General features: G+C 33.3%; 2 protein-coding genes across 11 annotated transcripts in view; one reads left to right on the top strand and one right to left on the bottom strand.

The window, feature by feature from the left end:
• LOC135136559 (uncharacterized) overlaps positions 1-536 on the top strand; it is a 47,826-nt gene extending 47,290 nt beyond the window's left edge. For both annotated transcript variants that reach the window (XM_064065910.1, XM_064065911.1), the window contains one exon: positions 351-536. In XM_064065910.1, coding sequence (XP_063921980.1) covers positions 351-536 — 186 coding nt within the window. The remainder of the gene's footprint in view (positions 1-350) is intronic.
• LOC135136556 (probable beta-hexosaminidase fdl) overlaps positions 1-26,570 on the bottom strand; it is a 105,237-nt gene that overhangs the window by 40,958 nt on the left and 37,709 nt on the right. Inside the window, exon 1 of one of the 9 annotated variants that reach the window (XM_064065901.1) lies at positions 21,291-21,430. The exons of 7 other annotated variants lie outside the window; for them this stretch is intronic. The gene's annotated coding sequence lies outside the window, so the exon portion shown is untranslated. Of the gene's footprint in view, positions 1-330; positions 416-21,290; positions 21,431-26,570 lie in introns of those variants that run through there. One more of the 9 variants, XM_064065903.1, reaches the window with a different exon arrangement.

Here is a 26,570-nt window from a genome sequence, read left to right as displayed (position 1 = left end):
TAATTAATAAACTATTAATTTGAATGAACTAGCTATTAATTATAATTTATTGCAACTAATTGTGGTTTAATCATAATGTCAGTTAATGACTAATTATTATTTAATTAACATACATAGTTTAAAAGAACAACCAAGGGATTTGAATTTTTTATCTACATACATTATAGCTGTCGACTCACCATTTTTATGAAATTAAAGGCTTTTTTATTTTTTCTAAGCAACAAAACAATTATAAACATATCGCATTGCATTTTTTTCCGCCTAGAGTTTTCTTCATGTATTTTTTAGCACAGTAAAATGACGTTATTGTTTCATTAACCTTTGACTCACTTGTTAATCTCTCCCTGCAGTGTTTCAGTTCGGAGGAATTTACCGAAACCCACCACCGACCACCTACACCTGGACCACCTCCAGCCTACGACCTCGTCGTCCCCATGCACAAAGGCTCCGACTGGGACAAAGGCGACGACGAAGGTGATTTGCCTAGCTACGAAACCGCCGTCAAACTGCAAGCCCCAGGAACCGGATATGTTTGAACCGGGAGTTGGTGCTTTGAGTGCTCTGTTTACGTTCGGTTTAAAAAGCGTGCGGCGAACCGGAGTGAAATTGAAAAACTCGAGACGAGGGAACGGAAAACATCGCAAGGACACGCAAATTTATTTAGCTTATCTGTTTAAGCGTAGATTTTCTAAGGAGATGCTTTTCGGTTAGTTTCTTCAAGTTAATTATGTACATTAGTTGAGTAATTAAAATCGTAACGTCAAGGGCGCATACTTAGATAAGAAACGCAATAATGTACGATACGTGTATATAAAAGACAAGTGTATAAAACACCAATTAAACTTAGGAATTGAAAAGCAAGTAGGCAGAATGGCCTTTATAGAAGTTCTAAATTCTCCAAGATTTTTATAGAGTGGACCTAATATTTAGGTATGTTGATATACGTGGATTTATTTCTTCAAATTCATAGGATTTTTGTCAAAATGATGTTCCTAAGTTAAACAAATCTGAATAAAAGTTATTTCCAAGATTTTCATGTTTAATTTTAAATGCGTTCTTTGTTTGTTTCTATAAAGTGCAATGTTTGATTTACTGTCTAAACACTCACAGTCTTTTAATAGTTGAAACATATAAACAAACAATATAAGAGAATTGCTTGAAAAACAAAAAAAAATTTGAAAAAGCTATAACAGCAAATTAAAAAATATATTAATTATTACTAAGGTTATTTCGACTTCCCTTGCCCTTAATTTTTTTGAGCCATCCTCTATAAGTAATTCTAAAAAGGAAGATCGCATTGTTAAACCACATATATTTTGATTAACGATTTACAATGATTACGATAACCTTAAAACCTTTGCAGGATTTCAGAGCATTCGGCTTTGTAATTCCAAAGTTACATTCCAAAATGTTATACAATTTTGATTTTTTTCCAAAATCTGGATGTCTAGTGTGACAATTCAATACAAGTGCAGGAGTATCCTGTTTTATACAATTAAAACAAATTTACTATTGTATATTTTGGAGATGACGTCATCCCATTGGTGGTGGGAATGATTATCCACATTGTGGTTGGCGTTTTACCATCTACACGATATTCCTAATGTACATACAAAATTTGACAACAGTCGGTTCAGTAGTTTTGGGGATTATCTATGTAATAAAAATGAATACAGGCGACAGATAACAGACAGACGGAAACGAAATACACACTTTTTCGGACTCTAGGGGTCATGATTCCTCGGATGGATCATATTACAATACTTCCTTAGATTACACTCAGAAAGTACTACTAAAAAACATGTTCAAGGTTACTTAGACAGAACTTACTTCGCCCTTGAAGTAGGCAGCTTCGAAAAAGCTACAGCTAAAGAAGCATGCTGTGTCTACGTTTCAAGTAAGTTTGCTTGCTGTGCTTATCAAGTTTCCTATGATGTGTCTAAGGAACAAGAGGGATTGAACAATAAAAGAATTTCATGATAATAAACAAAATTAAGGTATATATTAAATCACAAGTACAAGAGTATGTTATTTTATAAAATTTAAATGGTCTTTAGTACAAAACAGTTTGTGGGGACGTCATCAAATTGTTGGAGGGGATGATTGGACAAACTTTAGTTTAGTAGTTTCGGAGATTATCCGTCTGACAAAAAACGACTAGACGATAGACAGACGGAAACGGGGACCTATTTTTTCGTATTCTAAGGTAACAAAGGTAAGTTTTACGACGTTGTAAATCTATATAGCGTCGTACTGGATGTGTGTACGATCTGCGTAATGGTAAGGTGCATATCTTTAATTTAAAATAAAGAAAAACATTATAAACTGATAAACTTTGGACTTGAGTATATAAAAAAAAACTACCACAATTAAATTTATAACTACAATATAGAAGTAAGAAATACTAATAAAAACAAATTCCTGGAATTCGAAAACAACTGTTGTACAAATACTATTTGTTTGTTACATAACAATAGCTTTCCTATAAGGCATTTGTACGTCAAGTGTCAAAATGCTTACAGCATGCCCGTACCCAGATTTTTATAATAAAATCTGAATTACTGGTTGCCTACCTCGCAGGCATTTATTACAATTAATTAAAGTAAAGAAAAGAGTACACATCCTTATAAATTTAAATAAGCTGACCTAGAATACGAATTTTATCCAATACACACCATAATAATCTCAATTAGGAAACGTTACACTTACATTTCATAATTGAAAAGAAAAATACAAAGTAGACGAACAAAAACTTAAACTGCCTCCACAAATGGTAAGCCCTCAGATATGACGTTTTCCAGAACTAGAGAATTACTGGTTCGGTACATGTTCAAACATAAAAGAACAGTTATAGGAATCAGGTTAAATAGTGAAAGCGGGACAATTGATTGTAACTAGTGCTAATAATAACAATAACATAACATACATTATTTATAAAACATGTTTTTCACAAAATTATAAAAGCAATTATTTAAGTAAATTTTCGTGTTTAGGCTGAAACTGAGTTTGATATTTATTTATGAATTTTAGCGCTCAATTCAAAGCTGTATTTATTTACGCACCGTAAATGTACATATATTACATTAGTGATCTATTTTTTACGGCGTTGTACTTATAACATAGTAAATGTAATAAATATTTGTAACTTTTATGTGTGCAATCAAAAAATTAAAATATAGGAGTATTAATTACTGGAGTATTAAATTTTGCTTCAAACGAATGGGTCCAACTAATTTTCTGCTAAAAAGTGTGTGTATATTTACGTGTGTAAATACAGTGTGTTAGACGAAGACAGAAATAATAACATACCAGAAGTTGTAACTGGTCCACTTTCACATCTTGCCAAAATGAAAAGAATTATACTGCAGTCCAATAAGCGTATACACAGTTCCAATGAAGCGGCAAAATTTCATTACAGTCCAATATCAGAATTACAAGTACAAAATTCCGTCTAAGTTATTTTTAAGAAATATCTGTATTTAAAATTATTTTGTTTGAGAATAAATAAAATGATAAAACAATAACAATAAACTGGCGCCAGCATAAAATATATTAGATAAGTGTAAGTCGATATTTTTCATAAAACAAATAAAGTTTAAGTTATAAGTACAAATATTTTAATATTCATGAGAAACATTCCAAAAATTGTATAAAGCGTGTGTGTATAACGAATGTAAGAACAATGGATTAACCCACATGTTGCTTTATCGTGTTTAAATTATATATAATCATTCCGCAAACGTCTTAAAATTTGATAACCCTGTCTTGAGCAACGCCTGAAGATAAAACTTAACAATACAAAAAAAGGGTATTTGTTATCTATGTTACAGAGGGGCACTATATATTTATTAATCTTGAACTTGAATCGAAATATTTAACTAAGAACGTTCTGCCTAGTGTAATTATTCTTTATAAAGTTTAAAAGCAAATGTTAGCACTATAACAAAAACAAACCAACTAAAATAAACTCACGATATAATATAAAGTTTACTGCTTTTAAAGTGCCTATTTTTTGCCACATTGACCTCTGTTTCACAAGATGGTACTTTAAATGCAAAATTAAACACTTCATGGTCGTATGCAACAACATAAACAACATATGCACTTACCCAAATAAAGGTTAATAAGCATTCCATGCGTAACTGTACGAGCAGCAAGCAGTTTTAGATATCTTAGATTGAATTTATAGTACTTTATTTTGTCAATTGGATGTACATGCAAAACTACATTTTATTAATCTACTTTTATGTAGATGTTATATCGCCAAGAATGAGTTACACTATCACATTAACAGTTAATAAGACAACATGACATGCACATGGTAAGTATCTGTTGCGTTGCAGCGACAAAGGAAGTTCTTTATAAATAAATCTGAAATATGCAATACTTTCAATTTGCGGACTATCTATTGAGATTTTTAATTTAATCACCCTCGCTGGAGCAGCCGCAAATATTAGAGAAATGTTTCAATTACGAACTTCCAGCAGCGGATTTTTCCTTCAATTTCCAACCTAACATCTACCTTTAGATATTTCATTTCATTCCTAATGACTCGACTGAGGAATATTTAATGGCTTTATATCAGTTACACGAAAGTCTATTTTTAGAACAATTAAGCATTCAAGTTTGCACAATTTGCCGCAGCAGAAGCCTCAATTAAAATTCTTTCTTGAAGAAAAACATTCCGATTTTGCAAACACGACGAAAAAATCTGTATTTCTCTTGTTTTTCTGTTTGATAAAATCTCTCCGATCCAGCTGAAATAATAGAAGTGAAGCATCGGCAGAGAGTTATTGAAGGGAACATCTTTTCAATATTTAGCACGTCATCAGGATAATTCAACAAAGGCCATCAAAATCCCTTTAAATCCGGCACGTCTTTGAAAATATTACAGGTTATGCAACCGAAAAAGTGTTCCCTTGGGGTTTTTAAAGTTATGAAAAAATAATCAGAAGTAAGCAGTGTGGGCTGAAAGAAATACGGAGCTGCGAGTGTGATTTATGGGATGTGTACAGAGGTTATCGATGCGAAAATTTTCGTATCGACATTGCAATTTGTGTTTTTATGCGTAGGTGTGTCTGAACAATACCAGTTAAATGGTCAAAATAGAAATTGATATAGTTTTAACAATTCTTTGTATTAAATAGTAAAAATTTCAGTAGTTATTTTAGTTACTGAAAGAAGAATAATATGTGGCTGTACGGCTACTTAAAAATAAAAAGTTGGAGGCGGTACAATGGTTTTATAATACTTAGTATCTTTTTAAATGTTTTTCCGCATGCTCGTGTCTACATTAATAAATAAATGTGGTCTCTGCAACAAAATTTACAGCACATGGTATGCGTCAGAAGTTAACATTTTATTAATCATCAGCATTGAGGAAGGAAACTGTCAGCTATTTTAGTAGGTGTTGGTAGGTAGTCGCCTATAACAGGAACAGGAAAAGAAAGCAATTTTGGTTTTAAACAAGGAGTTCCTGTAGACGTTTAGATGAACTTAACAGAAGATTTATATTGTGAATTAAACAGGAGTCAAGAGAGTTGATTGCTGCATTTTTACTTGCAGCAATTTGTGTTTTGTTTTTGCAATAAAATTTAGACTTTACGTTAACCACATTGAGAAAGTTCTCATCGCATGTCGTAGAATAGGTTTATTTAGTTAAACCTGACACATTACTAGAACATGAAAATCCTTCCAAGTGTAGATTTTTTTTAGTTTTAAGTTAGAATATCTTTTATTTAATGTAACTTTTTATTTACATGTAAATATATTCAAAACGGAAAGTGAGAGCGAATTTCGAGTGTTTGTTTCCTAATCACGGTGTTCTCAGATACCTAGAGGTCCGCAAACAAAACACCACTTCGACTTGTTAAATAAATATGCAATTCAATGTATTTTCCTTCAGAAACACATCACTGAAGTTCCTTGTTAACAATCTATAACAAATTACATGGGAACGTGCAACAAATTTTGCATCATTCACATCAACATAACTACTAATAGGTACTCATTAAATTAAGTAAAAGCCAGTTATTATAATTTCCAGTTTTTCTGCAAACAATCCTGTTCTTAATTTATAAAATATTAGGAAAAACATCAAGGATGATATCGTTGAATGTAGTGGTTGTTTTAATATTTTAAAATTAAAAAAGGAATAGGTATATCAAGTACAAAAATTGGCCGAAGTTTATTTCGACAGAACTTCCCACACACCTGAAGTCCAACAAATCCTGCTTCTTTGAAAAATTATAAAATTTGTGTGTGGCATAAATAACACCCTCGCAGTCTCTGCGCCGTGGGGCGCAAATTTCAAGGGGGCGCCGCGTAAGTACAGACAATATAAAATAAACCTGAAAAAATGACCTCTCAGCAACAATAACATGATTAACTTCTAGTGTTGATGCGTATACATCGAAAGAATGTCACGTAGAAATATGTTTCATTTGAATGAGTTTGTCTCCTCAAAGCAGATGACTAAAATTGTTATTAATTAAGCCACAACAGAACAAAATGTTCTGAATATTATTATTATTTTTTCGTAATTAAGGACGCGTGTATTCTCATATTTTGGACAAAATGGGTCACCATTCTTAATTTGAAGAGTTAATACGCCATTTTCCAGACACCCGATATAATAATATTCACAGAAAAAAGAAACGACCAACTTTGGTATCGAACTTGCGATCGCGGGTTAGCGTTCTCCTAAATAACCCTTACGAAGGTTGTTACGTTAGCAGTAAAATGTTATTATACTTAGCGAATGTTTCTGCTAAAATTTGGACGTTTAGGAAAAAACTCAAAGCGGATTCGTACACCGCAAGTATAGGAGTAAATTGTTGTATAACATTTAAATCATTTTAGAATTTTTTGCGATGGCGTCATCAAATTGTTTGTGATGATTGGCTAAATTTTGGGTACCGTTTTACCATCTACATAAATTCCTAATATCCAGACACAATTTGACAACAATCGGTGCGGTAGTTTCGGAGAACATCTGTCTAATAAAAATCGACACAGACGACAGACAGACAGACAGTCAGACACTTCGACAGGCAGACGATCAACAAAGAAAACAGGAGACCACTTTTTTCGTGCTCCAGGGGTTATGATTGTTATGAAACAGAACATTTTGTTCGAGTGTGGCTTAATTAATAATTTTAGTCCTCTGTTTTGAGGTGACAAAACAAACACATTTTTTCGTGACATTCTTCCGATGCATAAACAACAGGGGCGGCTCGTAAGTAGAGAAATTGGCGGTTTAATATCTAAATGTCAAAAAAATTATATCGTTGTGCTCGCGTTTTTAGTTGACATGGACAATTTTTTCGGAAAAATGACATTTTAGACACATTAAGCACGTCAAAAATGTGTAATTTTTCTATGCCACAAAATTTAATTTGTATTTGATTAATTTTAGTATTAAGAATTTCGGAGAAAATTTGCTTTAATTTCTGTTTATCATTCATTTCATTTCGTTTACAACGTCTCAACAGTAAAATATCAATATCAAGTTTTCCGTAAATTTTAGTATCAATATGTTGAAAAATGTATGCGAAAGTTTCTAGAAAACATACGCTTTGTTACAGATTTTTTCCTATTCTTTCAGATTATCTCAATATTCCTGAAGATTCCCTCAGATTTAGTCAGAATTTTTCAAGATCGTTTTGGATCCTTTCAGATCCCTGCGGACTGTTCCAGATTCTTCCAGTTTTTTTTTCTACATTTTTCCAGATTCTCTCAAGTTCTCTCAGATTCTTCCAGGTTTACCTAGATTCGTCTAGATTTCCTGAGATTCTTTCCGATCTCCTCTGATTCTTTCTAATCCTTTCCGATTCTTAGTTTCATATCCCTCTTTCCTTTTGGACATTCTTTCGATATTTTTCAGATTCTTTCAAAGACACCTTCACGATTTTTTGGAATTTTCGAATTCTATTCAAGTCATTTTAAAATCGCGCAGATACTTTCAGATCCCTGCAAATTTTTCCAAATTCTTCCAGATAACTATTTCTAGATTCTTCGAGATTCTCCCAGATTCCCATAGGCTTGCTCATACAGATTCCTTCAAATACTTTCCGAATCTCTCAGATTCTTTTCGATCTCGCAATTTCTCCCAGATTTCCTCAAATTCCTCCAGATTCTTTCAAATGCTTTCATTTTTTTTTCTCTTTCAGATTTTTTCGATTTTTTTTAATTCTTTCTGATTATTGCGGATGCTTTTCAAAGGTTTCGGATTGTTTCCAATTCTTTCAAATTTTTCAGTTCTATTCAGATCGTTTCAGATCCTTTCAGATGTCTGCAGATTCTTCCAAATTCTTCGAAATTCTTCAAAATTCTCTTAAATTCCCTTTCTAGGATTCTCTGGATTTTAATAATAATAATATTTGCTTTCAAATTTTTCCACATCGGTTCCGAGTCCTATAAATAAATCGTTCAGATCTTTCCAGAATCTTCTAGAATTTTCGAGATTCTTCGAGATCTCGAAGAATCTAGCAAAATCTAACAAAATCTGGAAGAATCTGCAGGAATCTGAAAAGATTTATAAGGATCTGAAACAATGAACTAAAAAATTTTAAAGAATCTTGAGGATTTCTAATGGCGTCTTTGAAAGAATCAGAAAGAATCCTAGGAATTCGAAACGAATAGTCGTACAGAAAATGAAAGAATATGAAATAATCTTAAATTCTCTCAGATTCTTTCAGATTTTTTCAATACTCTCAGATTCTCTCACCATTTTTCACCTTTCATATCGTTTCAGATTCTTTCAAATTTTTCCAGATCATTTCAGATCCCTGCAGACTCTTTCAGATTCTTGTAGATTTTTCGAAATTCTTCGAGATTCTCTCAGATTCCTCCAAGGAATATGAGAAAATCTCAAAGAATCCAGCAAAATCTAAAAGAATCTAGAACAATCTGGAAGAGTCTGCAGGAATCTGAAAAGATTTGTAAGGATCTGAAACAATCTGAACTGAAGTAAAAAATTCTAAAGAATCTTGAGGGTTTCTGTTGGTGTCTTTGAAAGAATCTGAAAAGTTCGAAGGAATCTGAAAAAGTTCGAAAGAATCCGAAAAATGAGAAAGTGAGAATCAGAAAGAATCCAAAGAATTCGAAAGGAAGAGTTGTAAAGAAAATGAAAGAATTTGAAAAATCTTAAATTCTCTCAGATTCTTTCAAATTTTCCCAGATCATTTCAGACTCTTTCGGATTCTTCTAGATTTTGCAAGATTCTTCGAGATTTTCTCATATTCCTTGGAGGAATATGAGAAAATCTCGAAGAATCTTGCAAAATCTAAAAGGATCTAGAAGAATTTTGAAGAGTCTGCAGGAATCTGAAATGATTTGTAAGGGTCTGAAATCTGAACAGAAGTAAAAAATTTTAAAGAACCTTGAGGATTTCAGATGGTGTCTTTGAAAGAATCTGAAAAGTTCAAAGGAATCTGAAAAAAAACGTTCAAAAGAATCCGCAAAATGAGAAAGAGAGAATCAGAAAACAGAAGAGTCGTAAAGAACATGAAAGAATTTGAAAAATCTTAAATTCTCTCAGATTCTTTCAAATTTTCCCAGATCATTTCAGACTCTTTCGGATTCTTCTAGATTTTGCAAGATTCTTCGAGATTTTCTCATATTCCTTGGAGGAATATGAGAAAATCTCGAAGAATCTTGCAAAATCTAAAAGGATCTAGAAGAATTTTGAAGAGTCTGCAGGAATCTGAAATGATTTGTAAGGGTCTGAAATCTGAACAGAAGTAAAAAATTTTAAAGAACCTTGAGGATTTCAGATGGTGTCTTTGAAAGAATCTGAAAAGTTCGAAGGAATCTGAAAAAAAAACGTTCAAAAGAATCCGCAAAATGAGAAAGAGAGAATCAGAAAACAGAAGAGTCGTAAAGAACATGAAAGAATTTGAAAAATCTTAAATTCTCTCAGGCTCTTTCAAATTGTCCCAGATCATTTCAGACCCCTGCAGACTCTTTCAGATTCTTCTAGATTTTTCGAGATTCTTCCGAGATTCCCTCAGATTCCTCCAAGGAATATGAGAAAATCTCGAAGAATCTAGCAAAATCTAAAAGGATCTAGAGTCTACAGGAACCTGAAAGGATTTGTAAGGATCTGACACAATCTGAACAGAAGTAAAACAATTTAAAGAACCTTGAGGATTTCTGATGGTGTCTTTCACAGAATCTTAAAAGTTCGAAGGAATCTGAAAAAGTTCGAAAGAATCCGAAAAATGAGAAAGAGAGAATCAGGGAACAGAAGAGTCGTAAAGAACATGAAAGAATTTGAAAAATCTTAAATTCTCTCAGGCTCTTTCAAATTGTCCCAGATCATTTCAGACCCCTGCAGACTCTTTCAGATTCTTCTAGATTTTTCGAGATTCTTCCGAGATTCCCTCAGATTCCTCCAAGGAATATGAGAAAATCTCGAAGAATCTAGCAAAATCTAAAAGGATCTAGAGTCTACAGGAACCTGAAAGGATTTGTAAGGATCTGAAAGAATCTGAACAGAAGTAAAACAATTTAAAGAACCTTGAGGATTTCTGATGGTGTCTTTCACAGAATCTTAAAAGTTCGAAGGAATCTGAAAAAGTTCGAAAGAATCCGAAAAATGAGAAAGAGAGAATCAGGGAACAGAAGAGTCGTAAAGAACATGAAAGAATTTGAAAAACCTTAAATTCCTTCAGACTCTTTCAAATTTTCCCAGATCATTTCAGACCCCTGCAGACTCTTTCAGATTCTTATGGATTCTTCTGAATTCTTCGAAACAGCTAATATCCATCTACCATTTTAAACTCGTGCAGATACTTTCAGATCCCTAGATTCTTCGAGATTCTCACAGATTCCCACAGGTTTCCCCAGATTCCTTCAAATACTTTCCGAATCTCTCAGATTCTTTTCGATCTCGGAATTTGTCTTGGATTCCCTCAAATTCCTCCAGATTTTTTCAAATGCTTTCAGATGCTTTCATTTTCTTTCTCCTTCAGATTTTTTCGATTTTTTTTCTAATTCTTTCTCATTATTCCGGATGCTTTTCGATGCTTCCGGATTGTTTCCAATTCTTTTAAATTTTTTAAGATTCTATCAAAGACACCGTCAGGAATTCTCAAGATGTTTTCAAATTTTCCTGTTCTATTCAGATCGTTTAAGATCCTTTCAAATTCTTTCAGATTCCTCCAGTTTTTTTTTTAGATTCTTCAAAATTCTCTCAGATTCTCACAGATTCCCTAGGATTCTCTGATTCTCTGGATTTTAATAATAATGATAATATTTGCTTGCAAATTTTTCCACGTCGCTTCCGAGTCCTATAAAATCGTTCAGATTTTTTCCAGATTCTCCGAGATTCCCTTAGATTCCACCAGGAAATATGAGAATATCTAGAAGAATCTAGTAAAATATAACAGAATCTAGAAAAATCTGGAAAAATCTGTAGGAATCTGAAAGGGTTTGTGAGGATCTGAAACAATGTGAAAAGTTCGAAGAAATCTGAAAAATGCGAAAGAGAAAATTCGAAACGAAGAGTCGTAAATAAAATGAAAGAATTTGAAAAAAATTTAAATTCTCTCAGATTCTTTCAGATTTTTTCAATACTTTCAGATTCTCTCAGAATTTTTCACCTTTCATATCGTTTCAGATTCTTCTAGATTTTTCGAGATTCTTCGAGATTCCTTCAGATTCCTCCTAGGAATATGAGAAAATCTCGAAGAATCTAGCAAAATGTAAAAGGATCTAGAGTTTAAAGGAACCTGAAAGGATTTGTAAGGATCTGAAACAATCTGAACAGAAGTAAAAAGATTTAAAGAACCTTGAGGATTTCTGATGGTGTCTTTGAAAGAATCTGAAAAGTTCGAAAGAATTCGAAAAATGAGAAACAGAGAATCAGAGAACAGAAGAGTCGTAAAGAACATGAAAGAATTGGAAAAACCTTAAATTCTCTCAGACTCTTTCAAATTTTCCCAGATAATTTCAGACCCCTGCAAACTTTTTCAGATTCTTCTAGATTCTTCTGAATTCTTCGAAACAGCTAATATCCGTCTACCAAGATAAGAATAAGAATAATTTTTTCATGTTTATTATTAAAATATTTGAAGAAAACATTTTGTTAGCCAGAAATAATAAAAATTCATTGCTGAGGCATTGCCTCACTTGCCTCGACAAGCCGCCCCTGATAAACAAGCACTTGAAATTAAAGCTTGTTATTACTGCTGAAAGGCCACTTTTTCCCGTTGGTTTACATGGTGCGTACTGGTGCAATTTGCAAAATTCCTTGCAATTTGCGTCCTCACAGCGCAGGGGCCTGAGGGGGTGGTATTTATCCCGTTGGTGTTTACTTTATAGAGATTATACAATTTTTTTTACGATATTCCGCATATATTAGAATGAAAATAGGGGTAGATTATTAAACTACGGGCAAAGTGGCATTCTAAAAACTTACTACAAAATTTTGAGAAGACGCAAAAAAACTGTAAGGTTATCGTAAGCAGCAAATTGCTAATCAAAAATTTTCTATTTGTCCTCTCCAAAAATTTGATGACAGTCCAAAATTTTGCTACATAAATCCTATTTAAAATGTAAAAAATATTATGGATCTACATTTGCAGTTTGCCAGTGGATTTATATATGGGACTACAAAAAATAGAAAACTTTTCAATATTCGCGCACAACTTCAAGATGGTTGTAAAGCGTTTTAGAAGCTTGAAATGAGATTACAGTTAACGGTTACATAAGTAAATCATTCAGTTTTGAACTACAGCAAACATGTAAGAAACTCAAATATACCCAGCAAGTAGTACGTGACCATGGTCAGCGTAAGTTAGTATACACAAAGTAACTATTTTAAACACCACCAGGGAAAAGAAGACAACACTGTAGAAATGTTTATGGAGCGAAAAACATTTTTCCTTGATAAAATATTTAAAAAGTTGATCGACGCATAAAAGATGTATTGATTGTATCACCACGAATACGGCAATATTTTTCTGCCGTTCCTTACAATCAACATCGTCATCGTCAATTTAACAATAAAAAATTTACTCTTATTTTTGACCCACTTTATGTTCACCCCCCATCAACTTAGTTTTTGTTTGTCCCAGTTTCCTGTGTCAATTGCTTGTAAATGTTCTGACAAGCGACAATATTGCATATTGCGTTTGCCATCTGGAGTGTTATTTTTAGCGTCCAATTCTGAATTCTTTTCCAATTCATACTTTGTACGATCGATTTCCATGCACGATTGTTGTTTATTTATTTGCTACGAATGCGTCATCATTCTTCCATTATTCAAAATTGCTGCAAATGCCACAGCAAGTTTTGTTCCGTCACTTTTATTACGTTATACTATAACTCCACATTTTATCCAAAATTATTAAAACAAACTCGAACGCTCCATCGAAGTAGTTTGCATGCGGTTCCGAATTTGTAAAAACAGATTGCCACCGACACAAATATCCTTTCAGGAGGATTAAGAACGTCTCTCGTATTTGTATTGATGTAACAGACATGTTTTCCGCTTCACAGGCACTTAACTAGTATTGACAGTCCATTATCAGAATCTGGAATTAAACACTGATCAATGTGTAGAAGTCAGTCAAACGTGGCCTTAATAAACCATGCAATTAAAACTGAGAAAATATACAATTTTAATTAATCTGCAGCCGTAAATCAGGAAATGAGAAACTCGCTGATGCATCTCGAGTTTTTACTTCTGAACTGTAATAACCGCGGTTTTAGCGAAAACTTTTCTCTCGCGAGGTAAAAAACAGAAAATACATTCAGATCCAGAATTAGATAAGACGGGTTATTGAGAAGATAATTTACTCATCAGGGCAAATCTGTAAAGATAATGAGTTTCTGATTGCGTATGTTCGGAGGCATTAAGGATGGATAGGGATGAGTAAAGGCGATTGGAGGATAATTACTATATTGCTAAATTTAAAAGATAAATGACACTTCAAGGATACGTTTCTTGGGGTTCCAGTTTTTCTGGTTTAATCGATGTGGTGGTGTGAACAATAACTGCTGACAATAATATTTTTGCTCTACAACTATTAACTTAAGCTTATGAAAAACTGGAGCAATTTTTCTTGCGACTTTTGCGGCTCTAGTTCTCATTAAGGAAAAATGCTGATAATTTCACAAGGACGAAAAAGCCTACAGGACACAATACGTTTTTTAGCTATTAAGAAGCGTTATTAAAGGACGAAATAACAATTCTGACAATAAATAAATACATCTCCAATCGAAACCCACTACTTATAATATGGTAATACATCAAATTCCCACAAACGACATTTTTAAGACACATTTGAAAACTTATTGGTTTTAAGCAATTCTACAGTTATTTTCAAATAAATTATGACGCACATGAGATGCCGGAAGTTTCGTTTCAGCTGACTGGCAAAATTACTTCAATACGGCACTTTATACACAGGAAATATATTATACGATGAAGAATGTACAAATTAAAATCTACTTAGGGACCTGTTTAACCGGAATTAAAGACAAATTTGTCTGATCATTCCCCATCAACAATCCATCTAAAAATTTTACATAGTAGATGCTGGTTAAATTTTATAAAAAAAATATATTTGTACACCTGTGGTTTACGAATCTGCCTTCATTTTTTATCTTAGACACTGAAATTTTCGGGAGAGAATCAAAATTCTGTAATTTTGTAATCTAACTTAGAAACTGCAAAACTAAAAGTTCTGAAATCTCACACACCTTTTTATCCCCCCTGAAGAACTTGATGACGTTATCTCGAAATATTACTACAAAAATAAGTTACACAATTGTTTATATTTTTATAATAGAAAACAGCAACACGGTTTATGAAAATTATTAACATTCAACTTTATACCGGCAATATAGGATACTACATAATGAGAATCATAATCCCTGAAATCTAATCAAATTTTGTTTATTCCCTCCAAAAATTTGATGACGTCATCTTAGAATTTAGTTTTAAACTTGGTGTATGTGAAAAACTATATATATTTTGTTAATTAGTTCCACGACATTATGTGAAAATCTATTCTGAAATTAATTATTAAAAAAAAGTATGGGCTTATGTGAATCAATAATGATAAAAATGTGAATCCATTTCTGCTTGAATATTAATTTAAATAGTGAACGGTTTATGAAAAAGATAACGGTTGGAATAAATTATAGTTTCGGAATCGGCGATTTATGATGAAAAAATTTTTGAAATTTAATACAATATTTTATAACAACAAAAATATATGCAGAAATGAAATACATTCTCGTTTGTTATGAATAACAGCATAAAGACAAAATCTTTAGCATCTGAATCAATATTAAAAAAAAAAAAACAATACACAAATCTCCTTTAAAATACGAATTTCGGAAATTCTGGGATAATACCACCCGTATGGAGCTTAAGCTTGTGAATGAATCTCCACTGAATTTGAATAATCTCCTTTCGGCAGTTCATTTTTAACGCTTTTTTATTGCAATTCACAAACTGTTGTTGACGAGTATACAGTTTTTAAAATCTGCAAAATATTTGATTCTGTGATTTATTAATTCATTTTTATTTGTACGTGTTTGGAAAAAAATCAAAACCGTATTAGGAATGCCATAATTTAACTCGCTCCGAAATTTTGCATACGCTTTCAGGTTATTACGAAAACGGTAAATTGTTAATAAGAATTCATTTAATCATCCCTTACCACAAAATTTATTACGAAAAATTTACTTATAATACACAGCAAAGCATGCTATTTTATCCCTAATTTATACCTTAACATGTAAAGGATTATCGTAAAAAAATATAATTTGCAAAATTAGATTTTTGTTTAAAACAAGAATACGAGGCATGCTTCGTCCAGTTAATCCTACAATGTAGTTACTTTTTTACATATAACTTTTGTTACTTCATTTTTGTTAATATTTGCTTCAAAAAGAAATAGAATATAATAAGAATTAATTCTGGTTTTTAAAATGCCGCTTCTGCATTTAATTACGAGCATGTACTTGTTTTAAAAAGAAACACATGATACGACGATAAGCACTAGATACGATTGAAATTATAAAAACACAATATAGTTTGAACGGTTTGGTTACTTATTTTATTAATCGCTTATTTATAATTTTATTTGCTAGTAGGTACAGCTTATCAAATCCAGCTCTTTCGAAAAATTAAAAAAATTGACTTTGCGAATTTTATTTTTTTTTTATGACAACCATTATAAGCTAATAATATAAAAATGTGTAATGTTTCAGTAAAGATAAAAAAAAGTGCTAACCGTGTGTTACAGGTGAGTTTTCCGATTACAACATTTTGTGTTGATGTCATCCACATTTTTGCAAGGACGCATTATCACTTTGGATAGATTCATTGTAATACTAATAATGAAAATATTCTATTACTGTTATTCTCGAATAGTGATTTATAATAATCAATAAAATAACGAAACAATTTAATCGCGTCTGCCGTATGTAATAACAGAGGTGCGACTAAAGACTAAACTAAAAATCATTTATGGTACTCATAATTTAAGACACATAGCGATAACACTTATGAACCCGTACACGTGAGAGTGAAACAGAAACTAAACTAAAAGATGTTTTATACGAATTGCAATAATCGAATCACAATGCCGTCGGTTCAGACTTTTTTATTGCTCTGACTTCCGCTTATTATTAAATAAGAGGAAGTCAGAGCAATAAAAAAGTCTGAACTTGTGGTGTTTTATTGTAACTAACTAATCTAAGGGGAGGTTCAGCATCCCCTAGCTTCCCACTAGCGACGGTCTTGCTTAGGGGTTATGAAATATCGAGAAAACACGAAAGCACCAAATTGCCCGATGGACTCCATTACGTTATTACGTCCTTAGATAATCCTTCATAAGAAAAACAACTTGAAAGTGTTTATGTTTATACATTGGAAGAATGTCACGTAGAAATTAGTTTGCTTTGCATGAGTTATATTTTCACATGTTCGGGAAAATGGGGTGACTCGTTCTTAATTTGATCAATAAAAAATATGAATCCAATGATGAATCGCCAGTAAAAACTCAATCAATCATCAATTTTTTGGGGGGATTAAACAGATTTACGGCAAAGCATTCGGTTTTGCAGATTCAAAATTAAATTGCAAAATGGTGTTTTATAATTTTGATTTTTTTTCCAAAAATCTAGACGTTTCGGGTAAAAACTCAACACGGAGTCTTAAACTACGTGTGTTGGACTATGTTATTTTATACAATTTAAAACCCATTTACTATGTACAATTTTGAAGTGACGTCATAACCACTGTCCTGACACTTATCTACCAAATGCAATCCCCCAGCTATTGTGTGGCACTCTCCGCGCGCAGTAGTATCGACCACTCGATGCGGTCAGCTACATCGAGTGCAGTGGCGGGACCTGATACTCGCGCGTTTGCAAACTGATGTAACAAATAAATATAAAGAATCAAAACTAAACGTATTTTTCAAAATTATAAAAGACGTTTCTAGCTAATACGACCTGCCAAATGACCACTCTGCACGTGGACGTAAACACTGAGGGCTTCATACAAGTAATAAACATCGACCATCGGGGTATCGGGTAGCAGCTCCCGACCGTCCGACACGTTTACGCCAAGGCATCCTCTCTCTCGCGCGCGCCGCTGTTACGTACTTGGTAGATCGTTGTCAGGCCTTTAGTCATAACATTATTGGTCGGCATGATTACAAAAATTTTGGTTAGCGTTTTACCATCTACATGATATTCCCAATATACTTTTGGAGATTATCTGTGTAATAAAAGCCCGTGACGGCAGACAGACAGACAGACAGACGGACACAGAGATTGACGGACGTACTCTAGGGATCATGAAAGGCCACACATTCGTAACATATAAGAAATCACCTACGGAAATTTACTAAAAATTGTCACATTCTAAGTGTTTTTGACAAGGGGTATTTCCACGACTATATTTACATTCTCATTTTTATAAAACTCAGTAGGAGTCTCCGAGACTCTTTTATAATCTTTGTAACGAAGACACTAGAAGTCCCCGAGATTTTTCACTTCTTTATAAAAAAAGACACTAGAAGCCCTCGTGATTCTTCTACATTCTCGGAAAAAAAAACACTAGTGGCCCCCGAGATTCTTTTACACTCTTTATATAAAAAAATACTACAAGTTTCCGAAATTCTTCCATATTTTTACAAAAAAAAAAGACACAAGAAGGAGCATCTCGAGATTCTTTACAATGTTTATAAAAAAGACACTAGATAAATCGTCGAAATTCTTTCACATTCATAAAAATATACACTAGGAGCTCCGGAGTTTTTTTTATATTTTTTACAAAAAAAGACGCTAGAAACCCCCGAAATTCTTTCACATTCTTTATAAAAAAGAAACTAGAAGCCCTCGTGATTCTTCTACATTCTGGAAAAAAAATCTACTAACGCCCCCGAGATTCTTTTACATTCTTTATATAAAAAGAGACTACAATCCCCCGAAATTCTTCCACACTTTTTATATAAAAGATACAAGAAGCCCTCGACATTCTTGTACGTTCTTACAAAAATCGCTAAGAGACCTCGAGATTTATAACTTTTATATAAAAGACACTAGAAGCCCTCGTGATTCTTTCACATTCTCGAACAAAAACGCGCAAGAAAATTAGGGGCCCACGAAATTTTTTCACATTCTTCATATATAAAGAGACTACCAGCCCCGAGATTTCATCATATTCTTATAAAAATTATTAGGGGCCTCCAAGATTATTCTATGTGTTCTATGAGACATAAGACGCCACCGACATTCTTATTCATTCTTATAAAACTCAGTAGGAGCCTCCGAGACTCTTTTATAATCTTTATAACGAAGACACTAGAAGCTCCCGTTATTTTTTGACTTCTTCATAAAAAAAGAGATTCGAAGCCCCCGAGATTCTTTTACATTCTTTATATAAAAAGAGAGTACAAGCCCCCGAAATTCTTCCACACTTTTTATATAAAAGACACAAGGAGCCCTCGACATTCTTGTACGTTCTTACAAAAATCGCTAAGAGCCCTCGACATTCTTACAGGTTCTTATAAAATATCACATTCTTTATAAAAATATATACTAGAAGTCTCCGAGTTTCTTTTATATTTTTTATAAATGAGACACAAGAAGCCTTAGAGATTCTTCCACATTTTATATAAAAAAAGCACTAGAAGCCCTCCTGATTCTCTTACCTTCTCAATAAAAAGGAAAAAACATTAGGAGCCCTCGAAATTTTTTCACACTCTTCATATAAAAAGAGACTATTCTTTTATAAATAAGATACAAGAAGCTCTGGACATTCTTACAAAAGTCAGTACCAACGAGTTTCATCCATATTTTTTTTATAAATGGTGCTAGGGACCCTCGAGATTCTTTTAAAATCGTTATAAAAAAGACACAGGAAGCCTTCTATATTCTTTCACTTTTTTATAATAAAAGACACTAGAAGCTTCTTCCACATTCTCGATAAACAACAACTAGCAGCCCCCGAGATTTTTGTACATTTTTTATATAAAAAGAGACTACAAGCCCCCGAAAGTCTTGCACATTTTTTGTAAAAAAGATAAAAAACCCTCGAGATTCTTTTATAATTTTTGTGATATCTAAACTTTTTTGTTGATCATCCCGTGCCAAGTCATGGAGATAAAAGTATCGAGGACGTAACGGCGCTTGGCTGAGATTAAGGAATGAATCGGTTGAAACGAAACGTACTTAAGTCAAATTTTCAATATTTCGTGTACGATTTTTACGAATGTCACATATTAAAACAAAACAGGAAGTGATTATGGTTATTATCAATTTTTCTTGGCTACAAAAAATTGCAATGAAAAAAGTAGATAGTTGTGGCAACAATAAACACATTAAAATTCTGACTTGAGTAGTGTCAGTGTGTTTTGAGGTTGCAGCGGACATTACGTGAATTACATGTCACTGACGTATTTTCTGGCGTCAACATGACAAGCAAAATTTAAGGCTTAACACGATAAATATTACAAAATTATTCCTCTTGCTATACTGTGTATGCTCTATCGATGCAATTGACTGTAAACAGTATTTGTTTTGTTTCATATTTTTCTTCTAAGGTCCAATGCATTATCTCGATGAGCATTACCATGCTTGGTTAACAACCCGTAAAGTTTTTTGCAGATTCCATGGTATTAAAGAACAACGATTTAAGTGAAGCGCTACCACTAACTAATTTTTAACAATTCAAAATACTGTTACTTCGTAAATATAACTTTTGTTTCTAGAGAACCCAAACGTCGAAGGAAAAGATATTAAAACATGAAGAAAATTCTTATGCACACATATCCTGCACACTTTCCTTTGGGATTTTGGAATCCCTGAAGTGACGTTAGTGGTATTGGATCGATAATCGTCTAATGCATTCTGCTACAATACTTCAGCATAACTACGCGTTTAGGTTTAGATGGTGGTTAGTTCTTCCTAGTGTGTTATCTATTTTAACTTTGTGAGTTGATGAATTTTACCTGGTTTGCGTTTCAAACTGTGCACATGAGCGTCAGTAAATTATTGTAATTTAGTTCGTAAAAACAGAATTACATATACATACAATTATAGATTAAGGAACGAAACCATATAACACGTACTGATTAACATTTTCGCATATGACTCATGTTTTTGGAATTTTAATGTAATCGTACCTAAAAGAAAGACATGATATCGCGAAGCAAAATTTTCCAATGTTAATATTTTTGAAATTGCAAGCAAATTTGACGTATATCTATTTACTTGCTACCGCTCATACGTGTTATAATCTCTATACCAATTTGTTTGGGAAATGGTATGTTGTGGTAATTAACGGTTATTACAATAATTGTTGTTGAAACAGCGTTCTTCCGATTTGTGCATGTATTACTTCACGGAGTTTTGTGTTATTTATTTCTCATAATTTCACGAAAAAAGGCACTGGTGTTGCAAAATACCTTATTAAATCTTGACAGCGCATGGGAAAAGAATTTTTTTACAAGACTGCTAAAAATATGGTCACAATTACCAACAGAATATTTATCATGTTGTTAAAAAAATTCACATCAAGATGCATTCATTTCTATGTATTAATTAAAAGAGAACTAGATGCATAACTAACATATATAGTGTCTGTATAATATTCATTATTCGCAGCTCATAAAAAAAAAACAAATAAGAATTTCACATGCAATATAAAATCGTGATATGTGCAACCTTGAAATTTACATTTAAACCAGAAAAATAAGTCAATATAATACATCAACGAGTGTCAAAAATATAATTAAAGTAAATTTATTACTTACAGCTGCAATACAAACTGTTCATGGGCACGTACGATTTACTTTTTCACACCTTTTGTAAACTCTTATGGAACAGTCACAGTGGTTAGTATTTCGTGGAGCATGTTTGTTGCGCTTAAAATAAAGTCGCGTTACTTACTACTCGCATTACCGTAAAAAACGCCGAGAATATGATACGGAATGATGGGAAATAGTTGAAATGGCAGGATGCTGGACAGATTCGAGTTTCCTCTCGATTGTTGATTAGGTTATTGTGTTGCATTGTGTGGATGCTGAGCTCCGACACATTTTGCAGCCACCTGCAAGTATAATCCGTAATATTGCGAGACACAAAAACGGATCAGTACATGTGGGAAATTTTCTAGGTGACAATAAGACGACAGTGGAGACACACAGAATTCAAAAAATTGCTACGTGAAAGTGAATTTGATCAACGGAGGCATGAAGGCATCTGAAAAGATGTATCAATTTCAGTTCGTTTGTTATTAATAAATACTGAGTGTTATATTCTCTTCTGAAATGAAATATTTATGTGTCTATGAATTACATATAAGTAATCGCTTTTATCATTTAGTGCGAAGCAGAAACGAAATAAGGAAAACGGGAACCAAACAGATACCTACCCGGATTCCTTACGTTGCTTTACGATTTGAATGTTTAATTCCGGAAATGTTTTGGACGAAATTTGTTATTTTATTTTACTGTTTTCACAGTAGCTAATAATGTTACTTTTGACTTTTACTTGCATTCAAGTTTGGCTTAAAAACCTGCATTTTGTGAAATGATAACACAGTGGCAATGAGAAAGACCATACGAAACTAGAAATAAGTAGTTAAAAATGGATATTGTTTAATCCCGAATGCTCCAAGTTAGTTAATATCACACAAATTGGAAATTATATTGAAAATTGTACACATGATTGATGTGGCGATTTAACCATAACATTTGATCTTGGTTTAGAGCAGTAAAACGTAAGTGTATGACGTATATTTAACCTTGGTAAACAAAACGTAATACTGTACAGAAGCCACGTACAGTCATGCTCACATAAAGCCCGTACAACCTCCCTTTTACGTTGTGTCAAAATCAAATCAATAGCATGGATAAAAATTCAGATTGTCATTTGTACGGGATTTATGTGAGCATAACTGTACAATCCACTTGATTATTTACGAGTTTATACAAGAACTTGATTACTAGGTATGATATTACGTCGCTTTTCTTACGATAAAAATGAGAATCTGTTTAACAGCAATTCGTGATTATATCCCCTTTCGTCAATCAAGTGAGATAAGAATTTGAGATACGTTCTTTGTATAGAATCAAGTTGATGTATATATTTTATAAATGAGGAACCAGAATAATACTCTAACTTATACCTAATTATAGAGAAATATAAATATATATCTTCAGTGATGTCATTTATAAATAACAAAAACAGTAATGGATCGAGGTTTGATCCCTGTGGAACACCTGATGTGACTAGAAAGTCACTAAAAGTTTTAATATTTCACATATTGCTTTCTATTTCTCAAATATGATCGTTATAATAAAACAAGTTCATTTGAAAAACCAAGAGAATCTAATTTTTTTAATTGGTCCAAAGCTTTGTGAAAATCCAAATAGATAACATTCAACTAACTATGGCTGTCAATAGAAAAAGCTGCAACTTAATTCATATACGCTAAATTGGATACAGCAGATCCTTGTTCGAGTGAAATTAGCTTTTTTTAAAAACCGGGCAAAGAGAAAATACTTTTCACATTTCTGGAAATGTAGAAGTTTTCAAAATCAAATTAAATAGTAGTAGTATAAACAAAGTTTTTACAAAAAACTATAGCGCAAACCCTTAAGCAAAAAGCTGGGTATACCATCAGCCCCTTGCATGAAGAAATTTTTGCTTTGCTTTAATACTTTCATGATTCAGATATATTAGTGACCGAAATTGAAAGTTACTTGAAGAAATACTATTTAAAGCAGAGTTGTCAGAAATGGGGATAGCGAATACATTAACTGTTTCGGAAATTATACCGGGTCTCTGGACAATGGCGGATTAACTCCCCGCAATCAACTCGTGAGTATCAAAAATTATTATCAAAGTTTTCAAAATCCTACGTTTAAAATGTTCGCTGTTTATTTTAGGTCCCCTGCTGGAGTTTTATATTTGGATAAATTTAAAGGAATCTGGTGTTTTGTTGCTGAACTTGAAAAAATCTTTTCACCTAATACTTGCTCAGATACGACTAATTTTGGCAAACGTCATATCCTCTGAAAAAATAGAGGGCGGGTGGGAGGGGCTAGTATTTGCTAAGATAAAACTGATTTTGGCAGATCACATATCCTCTGAGGAAATAAGGGTGGGCGGGCGGGGCCAATACTTGCTCAGATAAGACTGATTTTGGCAAACGTCATATTCTCTGAGAAACTAGAGGGCGGGTGGGCGGGGTTAATACTTGCTAAGGTAAAACTTATTTTGGCAAATAACATATCCTCTGAGAAAATAGGGGGCGGGTGGGCGGGGCTAGTATTTGTTCAGATAAGACCGATTTTGGCAGATGACATATCCTCTGAGAAAATAGAGGGCGGGTGGGCGGGGCTAGTACTTGCTAAGGTAAAGCCTATTTTGGCAAATGGCACATCCTCTGAGGAAATTGGGGACGGCGCTAGTACTTGCTAAGATAAGACTAATTTTGCCCCTATTAAATTTGTAAAAACTTATAAATACAAACAATTCAAACAAACAAAAAACCAAAAAAAACTAAAAAATCCAAACAACTCAAAAACATAAAAAAACTGAAGAAATCTAAAAACTCAAGAAACTCAAGAAATTCAATTCCATAAATCCAAAAAATGAACTAAAAAGATCTGAAAAAATACGAAATTCGGAGAAAATAAATCAGTTCTTCTGGAGCGAATGCAACTAATAAAAGGATGTGCAAAGACGACTTTTTTTGTAAATTCACTCCTGTCCCTAAGACGCTAAATTATTAGCGAAAAAATGTATTTACCTTGTGACACTAAACTGAAAAGAAAACATTTAGAATGCGAGCACAGCGAGCGCGTTAAGGTTTTATTTCATTTTACATAGGGCTTATTAGGCAAAATTTTGAGATGACATCATCAATTTTTTCGGAGGAAGTAAACGGATGTCATACAATTTTGATTTTTTTCCAAAAATCTCCCGCAAACGCGAGACCTACTACTAACCACTCAGCAACCAAAGATCACTACTATTAGTGTTTTATTTTTTACGAATTTGAAAAAATCTTGAGTGCCGCAGTGTTTAGGGACCGATGGTGTACTATTTTGGGAATTATTTAAAAGATTGGATTCTATTTTTGGAAAATTCTGACCTGGGGTGGGATTTTGTTTCTCGATCGAAGTGATAAATTATCACTTGCGAAAAATGTCATTGCCTAGCTTTTAAATGCAAAGTTTGCATTTATTCTTTGCATATAAGGTTATTAAATGCTCAAAAGTTTACAATTACCTTAATTTTAAGAACTTATAACTCAGAATTAAGATTTTGAACTTCTATTTTGACATAAATTTCAAAGTTATGTCTCCAAAATTTATCACTGCACTCAGAGTTATCGAGAAAATATCACTCCATGAAGATTCGATTTCGTGACAGAATCGAAAAATGTGCCAGAAATGTCTCACCAACTCAGCCTCTCAACCAATCAGCAAACGAGATTTTATCGCTATCGAGTTTTTTTCGATCGAGAAACAAAATCGCACCCCTGGGGTGGGATTTTGTTTCTATAACGATAAAATATCGGTACCGATAAAATGTGGTCATCTTTTTTAAGCATCTAAAATTTATATTTTCGTCCTTGTCATTTATCGCTTCGTTATCGGTTCGTATCGTATAGGTGGAAACAAAATCCCACCCCTGATCTGTCTTTGAGTGAATTTTGGGACCTCGTTTTTTTTTTAATTTAAAACAATCTTGAGTTTCTAGGTACTCCTGTTTGGAAAGAATTTGAAAGTGTTTTCGAGTCTCTAGTATCTTGTCTTATAATAAGGTAATTGAACTCAATATGGCCTAGTACCCAATATGGACTATTGGCTGTTTCTCATATGTTTCAAACAGCTCACTAAAGAAGCAAGAAAATTATTTTTGCGAAATGTACCAAGAGGATATTGTAAAAGATATGAAAATATGCTCCGTATGTAAGAAATATGTGCACGAGGAGTGCCTGGGTCTCACAAAGATGATAAAGATATTTTTATTTTTCCTTATTCTGAAAATTAACAATTTGTTTATCAATAATCCTTTTCCCTGCTTATTTTTGTTTTTTTTTTTCGATTTTTTAAAACAGGCCCTATTGGGTATCTATGTACTCAATTTGGCCCAAAGACACACTTTAATTAAACCGGGTACTGTTGGGCTCTACAATTTTGAAAATGTCTGAAACTTGAAAATTATGTACAAAAATGTATCCTCTTTCAATTCCCACCATTACTCTTCCATTTCAAGTTCTTACAAAAATTTAAAAAAAAATCTCAAAGCTTAGGTAAGCCATATAGGTTACATTGACCTTAATTTAATTAACTTTCTTAGAGGAAACTACTACTAGCCTCACCCGTCCGCCCTCTATTTTCTTATAGAAATTGCCAAAGTCTTAGTCTTTGGAGAGGGTGGGTGGGCGGGGCTAGAACCTGCTAAGATAAGGCTGATTTTGGCAAATGACATACCTCCTAAGAAAAGAGAGGGTGGGTGGGCGGGGCTAGTACCTGCTAAAATAAAACTGATTTTGGCAAATGAGAGACCCTCCAGGAAAAGGGAGGGTGGGTCACCCTCTCTTTTCTTAGAGGGTATGTCATTTGCCAAAATCAGTGTTATCTTAGCAAGTACTGGCCCCGCCCACCCACCCTCTCGTTTCTTATAGGGTATCTAATTTACCAAAATCAGTTTTATCGTAGCAGCTACTAGCCCCGCCCACCCGCCCTCGCTTTTCTTAGAGACTATCTTATTTGCCAAAATTACTCTTATCTTAGCAGGTACTAGCCTCACCCGCCCGCCCTTTATTGTCTTATATGTCATTTGCCAAATTCTTAGTCTTAAGAGAGGGTGGGTAGGCGAGGCTAGTATCTTCTAAGATAAGGCTGGTTTTGGCTAATGAGATATCCCCTAAGAAAAGAGAGGGTGGGTGGGCGGGGCTAGTACCTGCTAAGATAAGGCTGATTTGGCAAATGAGAGACCCTTTAAGAAAAGGTAGGGCAGATGAGTGGAATAGGTACTAAGAACGCCCACCCGCCCTCTATTTTCTTCAAGGA

This window comes from Zophobas morio, unplaced genomic scaffold, assembly GCF_036711695.1.
Source record: "Zophobas morio isolate AGI-343-1 ecotype UQ-CSIRO unplaced genomic scaffold, CSIRO_AGI_Zmor_V1 ptg000026l, whole genome shotgun sequence".
Taxonomy (NCBI): domain Eukaryota; kingdom Metazoa; phylum Arthropoda; class Insecta; order Coleoptera; family Tenebrionidae; genus Zophobas; species Zophobas morio.
The sequence above is the reverse complement of the archived record's forward strand: the minus strand, read 5'-3'. Positions and strand labels throughout refer to the sequence as shown.